Genomic DNA, 12335 nt, shown 5'->3' with positions numbered 1-12335 from the left:
GCCTCTAAAACTTACTGTAAATCAGGCCTCTAACACTTACTGTAAATCAGGCCTCTAACACTTACTGTAAATCAGGCCTCTAACACTTGGTGTAAATAGCTCTTCAAAGAAGCATTTAACTGCAAAAATGTGTCCAATAAACTGCAATATCAATATTTGCTTATCTTTCAATGGAATGTTTTTAAAAAGTCAAGCATTGTGGACACATTTAGTGAAATATGACAGCTGCACAATCTTTTTCTACCACTAGATGTCACTCAAAGACAGGTCGCTGCCTCTTTATGGCAATTGTGCTGCTGTATCCATCCATCCTTTTCTCTACCGCTTGTCCCTCAGGCTACAGTCATTATTTATTCATTATTACACCACACACACAAATGTGTGCTTATTTTGCAAATGAGTATGAATGACAGTGACACTTGAAAATTACTTCATTTGAACTTTTGGTCTTTTGATCTGACAATGTAATACACAACAGTGTTAGAGTATCATGTATTACACAACATACACAACATTGTTAGAGTATCATGTATTACACGACATTGTTAGAGTATCATGTAATACACAACATTGTTAGAGTATCATGTAATACACAACATTGTTAGAGTATCATGTAATACACAACATTGTTAGAGTATCATGTATTACACAACATTGTTAGAGTATCATGTATTACACAACATTGTTAGAGTATCATGTATTACACAACATTGTTAGAGTATCATGTATTACACAACATTGTTAGAGTATCATGTATTACACAACATTGTTAGAGTATCATGTATTACACAACATTGTTAGAGTATCATGTATTACACAACATTGTTAGAGTATCATGTAATACACAACATTGTTAGAGTATCATGTAATACACAACATTGTTAGAGTATCATGTATTACACAACATTGTTAGAGTATCATGTAATACACAACATTGTTAGAGTATCATGTAATACACAACATTGTTAGAGTATCATGTATTACACAACATTGTTAGAGTATCATGTATTACACAACATTGTTAGAGTATCATGTATTACACAACATTGTTAGAGTATCATGTATTACACAACATTGTTAGAGTATCATGTATTACACAACATTGTTAGAGTATCATGTATTACACAACATTGTTAGAGTATCATGTATTACACAACATTGTTAGAGTATCATGTATTACACAACATTGTTAGAGTATCATGTATTACACAACATTGTTAGAGTATCATGTATTACACAACATTGTTAGAGTATCATGTATTACACAACATTGTTAGAGTATCATGTAATACACAACATTGTTAGAGTATCATGTATTACACAACATTGTTAGAGTATCATGTATTACACAACATTGTTAGAGTATCATGTATTACACAACATTGTTAGAGTATCATGTATTACACAACATTGTTAGAGTATCATGTATTACACAACATTGTTAGAGTATCATGTATTACACAACATTGTTAGAGTATCATGTATTACACAACATTGTTAGAGTATCATGTATTACACAACATTGTTAGAGTATCATGTATTACACAACATTGTTAGAGTATCATGTATTACACAACATTGTTAGAGTATCATGTATTACACAACATTGTTAGAGTATCATGTATTACACAACATTGTTAGAGTATCATGTATTACACAACATTGTTAGAGTATCATGTATTACACAACATTGTTAGAGTATCATGTATTGCCCTGAGGAAGGTGGGCGATACTGCAGATGTTGGTGTCGAAGCGATACCAAGGAAGCACAGAGCCAGCATCGCCTTTTGCTTCGATCTTTTTTCAAGATCATTAAATGATTTTGTGCTTTTGTCTTTTATTCCTTGCTGATGATTATAATGAGATTAATGCACAAGACAAAAATAGACAAAATACTTCATCACATTTATTTATGAAGACTTTTAATAGAACAGTATAGAATTGTGCGAACAGAATAAAGTCCATCCATTTTCTACCGCTTATCCCTTTCGGGGTCGCGTGGGGTGCTGGAGCCTATCTCAGCTACAATCGGTCGGAAGGCGGGGTACACCCTGGACAAGTTGCCACCTCATCAACACAGATAGACAACATTCACACACTAGGGACCATTTAGTGTTGCCAATCAACCTATCCCCAGGTGCATGTCTTTGGAGGTGGGAGGGGCCTATCCCCAGGTGCATGTCTTTGGAGGTGGGAGGGGCCTATCCCCAGGTGCATGTCTTTGGAGGTGGGAGGGGCCTATCCCCAGGTGCAAGTCTTTGAAGGTGGGAGGGGCCTATCCCCAGGTGCAAGTCTTTGGAGGTGGGAGGGGCCTATCCCCAGGTGCATGTCTTTGGAGGTGTGAGGAAGCCGGAGTAGAACCCACGCAGTCACGGGGAGAACATGCAAACTCCACACAGAAAGATCCCGAGCGCAGGCTCGAACCCAGGACCTTCGTATTGTGAGGCAGACGCATTAACCCCTGTTCCACCGTGCTGGCCCAGAATAAAGTCAGCACTGCAAAATAAAATACATGGAAAACACTGCTCACATTCACATCCTGAGTTTGTAAATAACACAACATTATGACATGTTTTTGAATAACAAACTCAGATATTTGTGAAAATAAACAAGGAGGGTTAGGTTTGGTTGATTATCATCTGTCATCAACAATTGAGAACAGAGAAATGGATATTGGAACAGTGTAGGTCTGACTTGGTAGGATATGTACATCAAGTAGTGGACATAGAGAGAAAGAGAGAGAGAGAGAAAGAGAGAGAGAGAGAGAGAGAGAGATCAGAAGGCATAAGAAAAAGTATCTGCATTTGATTGTTTACATTTGATTATTAACAATCCGGGGAGGGTGTTAGTTTAGGGTTGTAGCTGCCTGGAGGTGAACTTTTATTGCGGCATCCCTAAGCTCTGATGGAAGTTCTTCTTTTTCCCAGACCTTGAGGTGTAGGGTGTGGATGTTGTGCTGGAGATCTGGTCCACCTTGCTTTAAGATCTCAGCTGGGATCCCATCTGGACCAGTGGCCTTGTTGTTCTTAAGGCTCCTGATGGCACTTTTGACCTCAGTTATTGTAAGAGGTTCCCCCATGTCTTCTCTGATGGGACTCTGAGGGATGTGATTGGTAATGCCTGGTTCAGCTGTGCTGTCACGGTTGAGAAGTTCTTGGAAATGCTCTTTCCATCGAGCATTGATGGACTCGTTGTCCTTCAGCAACTCCCGCCCATCCTTTGAGCGCAGGGGGTTTAGGCCGCGGTGGCTTGGGCCATAGATGGCCCTAGTGGCATTGAAGAAGCCTCTGGTGTCACCTGAGTCTACCAGTCTCTGGATTTCCAGTGCTTTTTCTGTCCACCAGGTATCCTTAAGCTCTCTCCCCCGGTTCTGGACGTCTGCCTTGGCTCTGGAATGGGCCATTGTTTTTTCCTCACATGTAGTATAATTTTGCCAAATATGAAAGGCTTTCCTTTTTTTGGAGATGAGCTGTTCTATCTCTGTGTCGTTCTCATTAAACCAGTCCTGGTTTTTCCTGGACATGTACCCAAGGGTGGTTTTACAAGTATCAAGGATGGTGAATTTGAGCAGACTCCAGTGCTCTTCGATGTCATCAGGATATTCCTGTTGGAGGCTTTCCCCAAGAGAGGCCTGAAAGCTGCTGGGTGGCAGTGTCATCCAGGCTTTTCAGGTTCAGTCTTGGCTGGATTTGCTTCTTTCGAACCCTCCTCTTCCTCTTGAGTTTGATGGACATTGTGGAGCTAATGAGGCGATGATCTGTCCAGCAGTTGTCTGCATCAATCATGGCTCCTGTGATGTGCACGTCACGGCGGTCCCTGGCTCGTACGATGACATAGTCAATAAGATGCCACTGCTTGGAGCGAGGGTGTCTCCAGGATGCCTTAAGTTAGTTTTTCTGGCAAAACAGAGTGTTGGTGATTGTGAGGTTGTACTGCACACATTTGCTGAGAAGCAGGACTCCATTGGAGTTGATGTTTCCGATGCCTTCCTTTCCTATAGTGCCATTCCAGAGGTGGTGGTCCCGGCCAACCCTGGCATTGAAATCTCCCAGGAGGATAATCTTATCTTCCTTGGGGATACTTGACAGGACCTCATCCAGGCAGGCGTAGGAGGTCTCTTTCACTTCAGAATCTAAAGTAGGGGCATGCACACTCAGGACTGTAGCCATCTGGTGGTTGGCAAGCACCAGGCGGGTGGTCATAAGACGCTCATTGATCCCCACAGGAAGTTCAGAGAGGTGGTTGATGAGCTGGTTTCTGATGGCAAATCCAACCCCATGGATCCTAGGTTCATCAGCAGCTTTTCCTTTCCGGAAGAAAGTGTACAGTATCCACCTTTGTCCTCCTTTAGTTGTCCTTTGCCTGCCCATCGGGTTTCGGAGAGTGCAGCTATGTCGATCTGGCATTTCCTCAGTTCTCTAGCAACTATTGCAGTTCGCCTCTCCGGTCTGTCGCTGGTTGCACTATCCATCAGAGTGCGCACATTCCAGGCTCCAAAATTCATATTTGTGTTTTTCTGACCGCAAAGTGGTGATCCCTCTGGATGCGGTATTCCAATCGGGAGGTCTGAGGCAGGCTATTTTTAGGGCACCTTTTCTAGCCCCTTCCCCGAATGGGGTGAGCAGAGTGGATCCTAAATAGGGCTGCTCAGTCATGGGTGCAGCTGCCGAAGGGCACTTTCTGCCTCATTCCAAGAGACTAGCGACTGAATCTTACACCCACCGCCTAGTGTGCCAGATCATGACTAGGGGCTTCCAGATTTCACAAACCTGCCCCCGTCGCCACTTGCTGGTCGCCATAGGAATTTGGACCAGGATGTTAAAGTGGATCCCTTTATGGAGGATGCCTGTGCGTGACTTTGTTTAACGTGGGGGAGACTGGTGCACAGACAGTCACCACACGATCCTTGACAGATCCGAGTCAGGGTTCAGTGGCATGGAGTCCAAGACGACTGGGGACCCTTTTCTGCTGCAGCCTTCATCCGCCATCCCAGCCGTTGTGACGCTCCATAGGGTTAGCAATCATCCTGCGCCTGTTCCACCGTTGAGGTCTTGGGTTGTTATTTCCCCATAACTGGGCCCACATGGATGTGGGACGCACACACACACACACACACACACACACACACACACACACACACACACACACACACACACACACACACACACACACACACACACACACGCACACACGATGACAGGCGTGTTGTTCCAGTTAAATATGAAACATGAATGTACTTTTCTCTTGACTGCGTGTGTTACTAAGTAAGAAGGTGAAGTGTGTCATTGCTGAGAAGGTTCACAGGTGTGTTGTTAGGTGCACATAAGTGAAGATGCATGTTTGGTTTTGTTTGGTTTTCTAAACAAATGTAGCACTAAATGGTCCCTAGTGTGTGAATGTGAGTGTGAATGTTGAACATCTGTGTTGATGAGGTGGTGACTTGTCCAGGGTGTACCTCGCCTTCCTTGTCCAGGGTGTACCCCACTGTGTGCAGTTGGGATAGGCTCCAGCACCCCCGTGACCCCGAGAGGGACAAGCGGTATAAAATGGATGGAATAACAGGCCAACATTAAATGGCACAGCCAGATTGTTACAAGAAATGTTTTTCTCAAAAATGGGACCTAAAATGGACTTTGTTTTCGAGGAAGTTATTGAAGACAATATTTTGTGCACCACCTTATTTATATTTCTTATTTAAAAAAGCAAAAAGTCTCCTCCTTTGTACCTTTTCATTGTGTTTTTCTTTTCATTTACACAATTATGCATTACTGTATTTTTAAACAGCAATGTAATAAATAAACCAAAGGATGACTAAAAAGTGACAGAATAATGTCATAATGACAAATAAAGACTGCTTGGATTGAGGGATTCTCAAACTGTGGTACGTGTACACTGGTGGTACGTGAGCTCCACTACACCAACGATTTGATTCATTATTTAAGTACAGTGTTTTATATTCCTACAGGACTCCAAAGGCCACGTGATTGTGCAATGCATTGTGGGGGCTGGGTAGACATACTTGTTGAATAAAGGCTTTGTTTACGATGTGAAAGCGAGCTACAAACTGGATTAAAATGGATCATACAAAAAACAATGGAGCGTACCGAGACAAACTGTACCTATTCCAAAGGCTCGCTGCCTGGAAAAAAAAAGAATAGAAAATGTTGGAACTGACTGACATGAGCTGTGAGCACGTACAAGTACAAGTGACGTTAATGATGGTTTGTTCAAATGTACCTCATCTTTCATCTCTCACTGGATGTCTTTGTTTTATTAGCAGGAAAAAATGTGTTACGCATTGTCACCTCTCTGAAAATAATACTCATCTTGTGACTAAAAGTAAACAAACATGTGACATGCTTTGATTCAAACTAAGTAAACACACCAAGGTGTACCAGGTGATGTAAGACCCATGATGCATTGCGTTTTCACCTCACACTTTCAAGCCCTATATCCAAACACAGTGGACAAAAATATTAAATATACTTAATAATTTCTGCTCATTTGTAATGAATACTTAGGCCTACTATGCCACTGTTGGTCATGTCGCTGGTATTTAGAGTGCAAAGTGTTTCCTGAGGTGTCAGTTGGTGAAAACAGCCTGGGAAACTATAAAAACTGACAAATAGTACAGTGATTGAACAAATACCGAATGTATAATTGGCAAAACTGACAAAAAAGAGTTATTGATAAGTATTATACATGACTGATAAAACCTTAGATAATGATTATTGATATCAGATTGGGGTATTTATTTCTAGCACTAATATATAGATGAATGTAGGACAAATGATACCAGACTGGTTTTCATTGAAAACAATTATACATGAATAAATCCAGGATGACTGATATCAGACTATGTGGCATTTATTAAATAATAACACAATAATCAGTTCAGGATACATCATTCGTCTTCCATAATAATCCATAATGTATATGTAGACTTTTTGTTATCGTTTACATTTGTGTCTTGTTTGAGTTCCTTTCTAATATAGATCATTTTATTCCACATGTTAAAGGTGTTTAAATGTATGTTTATACAGACATTAAATGTATGTTTATACATACATTAAATGTACAGTATGTTTAAAAAGACATTAAATGTATGTTTATACAGACATTAAATGTATGTTTATACATACATTAAATGTACAGTATGTTTATAAAGACACTAAATGTATGTTTATACATACATTAAATGTATGTTTATACAGACATTAAATGTATGTTTATACGGACATTAAATGTATGTTTATACATACATTAAATGTATGTTTATACATACATTAAATGTATGTTTATACAGACATTAAATGTATGTTTATACGGACATTAAATGTACAGTATGTTTATAAAGACATTAAATGTATGTTTATACAGACATTAAATGTATGTTTATACAGACATTAAATGTAAGTTTATACATACATTAAAGGCCTACTGAAATGAATTTTTTTTATTTAAACGGGGATAGCAGATCTATTCTATGTGTCATACTTGATCATTTCGCGATATTGCCATATTTTTGCTGAAAGGATTTAGTATAGAACAACGACGATAAAGATTGCAACTTTTGGTATCTGATAAAAAAAAGGCTTGCCCCTACCGGAAGTAGCGTGACGTAGTCAGTTGAACATATACGCAAAGTTCCCTATTGTTTACAATGATGGCCGCATGAAGTGAGAGAGATTCGGACCGAGAAAGCGACGATTTCCCCATTAATTTGAGCGAGGATGAAATATTTTTAAATGAGGAAAGTGCAAGTGAAGGACTAGTGGGGAGTGGAAGATGCTGTGAGAGGCGGGGGTGACCTGATATTCAGCTGGAAATGACTACAACAGTAAATAAACACAAGACATATATATACTCTATCAGCCACAACACAACCAGGCTTATATTTAATATGCCACAAATTAATCCCGCATAAAAACACCTAGGTGTTTGTTATGCTAGCTCCTAGCTACTAGCTCGAGCTAGTTATAGCTCAAGCGGGTAATATGGACGGGATCCTGTATATATAACCCGCCAATACAATTCAAACACCTGCATAACACACACACTCACTCAGCCCAAACAACCGTTCACCTAACCCAAGGTTCATAAAGCTTATATATTTAATCAAAGTTACGTACATGACACGCACGTACGGGCAAGCAATCAAATGTTTGGAAGCGCGCGGGGGTGACCTGATATTCAGCTGGGAATGACTACAACAATAAATAAACACAAGACATATATATACTCTATTAGCCACAACACAACCAGGCTTATATTTAATATGCCACAAATTAATCCTAATGCTAGCTCCTAGCTCCTAGCTACTAGCTCGAGCTAGTTATAGCAAGCGATGAAATGTTTGGAAGCGCAGCTGTGTACTCACGTTATCGCAACTGTGTATCCAAATCAAAGTCCTCCTGGTAAGAGTCTCTGTTGTCCGAGTTCTTCCATCTTGACTGCATCTTTCGGGAATGTAAACAAAGAAGCGCCGGCTGTGTACGTGTTGTTGCTGACTTCCCTCGCAAAATAGACACTTCGCACTGACAACTTTCTTCTTTGCTTGCTCAGCTTCTTTCTCCATAATGCAATGAACAAATTGCAACAGATTCACCAACACAGATGTCCAGAATACTGTGGAATAATGAGATGAAAACAGAGCTATTTCGTATTGACTTCAATGGTGTCCGAATACTTCCGTTTCAATGATTGACGTCACGCGCATACGTCAACCCTCAGAGGCGTTTCGAACCGGAAGTTTAGCGGGAATTTTAAAATGTCACTTTATAAGTTAACCCGGCCGTATTGGCATGTGTTGCAATGTTAAGATTTCATCATTGATATATAAACTATCAGACTGCGTGGTCGCTAGTAGTGGCTTTCAGTAGGCCTTTAAATGTATGTTTATACAGACATTAAATGTATGTTTATACAGACATTAAATGTATGTTTATACAGACATTAAATGTATGTTTATACAGACATTAAATGTATGTTTATACAGACATTAAATGTATGTTTATACAGACATTAAATGTATGTTTATACAGACATTAAATGTATGTTTATACAGACATTAAATGTATGTTTATACAGACATTAAATGTATGTTTATACAGACATTAAATGTATGTTTATACAGACATTAAATGTATGTTTATACAGACATTAAATGTATGTTTATACAGACATTAAATGTATGTTTATACAGACATTAAATGTATGTTTATACAGACATTAAATGTATGTTTATACAGACATTAAATGTATGTTTATACAGACATTAAATGTATGTTTATACAGACATTAAATGTATGTTTATACAGACATTAAATGTATGTTTATACAGACATTAAATGTATGTTTATACAGACATTAAATGTATGTTTATACAGACATTAAATGTATGTTTATACAGACATTAAATGTATGTTTATACAGACATTAAATGTATGTTTATACAGACATTAAATGTATGTTTATACAGACATTAAATTTATGTTTATACAGACATTAAATGTATGTTTATACATACATTGCACACAAACAATGTCACCCTATTGACAAAGAAAACACCTGCGCGCCGTCACCATGGCAACCATGGCACTGCATCTGTGCACGCGCTCCATCCCGTTGCTCTCCCCTCCCCCTCTTGCTCGTCTCCAGACACGCCCATGGGAAGGAGGCGGGGCTGACAGCTCCCATCATGCTTTGCGGTCGGAAGCAGGAAGAAGAAGGCAGTGAAAAGCAGACTGAATGAAGATCAGAGGAGCTAGAAGATGTGCTGGAGGAGCTAGAAGATGTTCTGGAGGAGCTAGAAGATGTGCTAGAAGATGTGCTGGAGGAGCTAGAAGATGTGCTGGAGGAGCTATGGCCCCCAAAAAGCATCCACGCTCCTGTCGGGGTGAGCTCCTCTTTTTACTTCCCCTTCTAGGCTGCTAGAGCTTGAACACATGAACACATAGAGGTGGATTTAAAGAGGCAGTACACCACTTTAAAGAGACAGTACACCCATTTAAAGAGGCAGTACACCAATTTAAAGAGACAGTACACCAATTTAAATAGGCAGTACACCAATTTAAATAGGCAGTACACCAATTTAAAGGGACAGTACACCAATTTAAAGAGACAGTACACCAAATTAAAGGGACAGTACATACATTTAAAGGGACAGTACATAAATTTAAAGGGACAGTGCACCAATTTAAAGAGACAGTACACCAATTTAAAGAGACAGTACACCAATTTAAAGGGACAGTACACCAATTTAAAGGGACAGTACACCAATATACAGAGACAGTACACCAATATAAAGGGACAGTACACCAATATAAAGGGACAGTACACCAATTTAAAGAGACAGTACATAAATTTAAAGGGACAGTACATACATTTAAAGGGACAGTACACCAATTTAAAGGGACAGTACACCAATTTAAAGAGACAGTACACCAATTTAAAGAGACAGAACACCAATTTAAAGAGACAGAACACCAATTTAAAGAAACAGTACACCAATTTAAAGGGACAGTACACCAATTTAAAGGGACAGTACACCAATTAAAGAGGCAGTACACCAATTTAAAGGGACAGTACACCAATTTAAAGAGACAGTACACCAATTTAAAGGGACAGTACACCAATTTAAAGAGACAGTACACCAAATTAAAGAGACAGTACACCAATTTAAAGAGACAGTACATAAATTTAAAGGGACAGTACACCAATTTAAAGAGACAGTACATAAATTTAAAGGGACAGTACACAAATATACAGAGACAGTACACCAATTTAAAGAGACAGTACACCAATTTAAAGGGACAGTACACCAATATACAGAGACAGTACACCAATATAAAGGGACAGTACACCAATATAAAGGGACAGTACACCAATTTAAAGAGACAGTACACCAATTTAAAAGGACAGTACACCAATTTAAAAGGACAATACACCAATTTAAAGGGACAGTACACCAATTTAAAGGGACAGTACACCAATATAAAGGGACAGTACACCAATTTAAAGTGACAGTACACCAATTTAAAGAGACAGTACACCAATTTAAAGGGACAGTACACCAATTTAAAGGGACAGTACATCAATATAAAGGGACAGTACACCAATTTAAAGGGACAGTACATCAATATAAAGGGACAGTACACCAATATAAAGAGACAGTACACCAATATAAAGGGACAGTACACCAATTCAAAGGGACAGTACACCAATTGAAAGGGACAGTACACCAATTTAAAGGGACAGTACATGAATATAAAGGGACAGTACACCAATTGAAAGGGACAGTACACCAATTTAAAGAGACAGTACACCAATTTAAAGAGACAGTACACCAATTTAAAGGGACAGTACACCAATTTAAAGGGACAGGACACCAATATAAAGGGACAGAAGACCAATATAAAGGGACAGTACACCAGTTTAAAGGGACAGTACACCAGTTTAAAGGGACAGTACACCAATTTAAAGAGACAGTACACCAATTTAAAGGGACAGTACACCAATTTAAAGGGACAGTACACCAATTTAAAGAGACAGTACACCAATTTAAAGGGACAGGACACCAATATAAAGGGACAGTACACCAGTTTAAAGGGACAGTACACCAATTTAAAGGGACAGGACACCAATTTAAAGGGACAGTACACCAGTTTAAAGGGACAGTACACCAATTTAAAGGAACAGTAAACCAATTTAAAGAGACAGTACACCAATTTAAAGGGACAGTACACCAATTTAAAGGGACAGTACACCAATTTAAAGAGACAGTACACCAATTTAAAGGGACAGTACACCAATTTAAAGGGACAGTACACCAATTTAAAGGGACAGTACATCAATATAAAGGGACAGTACACCAATTTAAAGGGACAGTACATCAATATAAAGGGACAGTACACCAATATAAAGAGACAGTACACCAATATAAAGGGACAGTACACCAATTCAAAGGGACAGTACACCAATTGAAAGGGACAGTACACCAATTTAAAGGGACAGTACATGAATATAAAGGGACAGTACACCAATTGAAAGGGACAGTACACCAATTTAAAGAGACAGTACACCAATTTAAAGAGACAGTACACCAATTTAAAGGGACAGTACACCAATTTAAAGGGACAGGACACCAATATAAAGGGACAGAAGACCAATATAAAGGGACAGTACACCAGTTTAAAGGGACAGTACACCAGTTTAAAGGGACAGTACACCAATTTAAAGAGACAGTACACCAATTTAAAGGGACAGTACACCAATTTAAAGGGACAGTACACCAATTTAAAGAGACAGTACACCAATTTAAAGGGACAGGACAC

At 39.2% G+C, this 12335-nt stretch overlaps 1 protein-coding gene across 1 annotated transcript in view; it reads left to right on the top strand.

The window, feature by feature from the left end:
- The first annotated feature begins 9726 nt into the window (after nucleotides 1-9726).
- Nucleotides 9727-12335, top strand: part of LOC133639110 (sulfate anion transporter 1-like) — a 33177-nt gene continuing 30568 nt past the window's right edge. Inside the window, exon 1 of the mRNA XM_062032254.1 lies at nucleotides 9727-9898. Coding sequence (XP_061888238.1) covers nucleotides 9849-9898 — 50 coding nt within the window. The 5' untranslated portion in view covers nucleotides 9727-9848. The remainder of the gene's footprint in view (nucleotides 9899-12335) is intronic.

Source organism: Entelurus aequoreus, linkage group LG21, assembly GCF_033978785.1.
Source record: "Entelurus aequoreus isolate RoL-2023_Sb linkage group LG21, RoL_Eaeq_v1.1, whole genome shotgun sequence".
Lineage (NCBI taxonomy): Eukaryota > Metazoa > Chordata > Actinopteri > Syngnathiformes > Syngnathidae > Entelurus > Entelurus aequoreus.
This window is presented reverse-complemented; position numbering and strand designations above follow the sequence as displayed.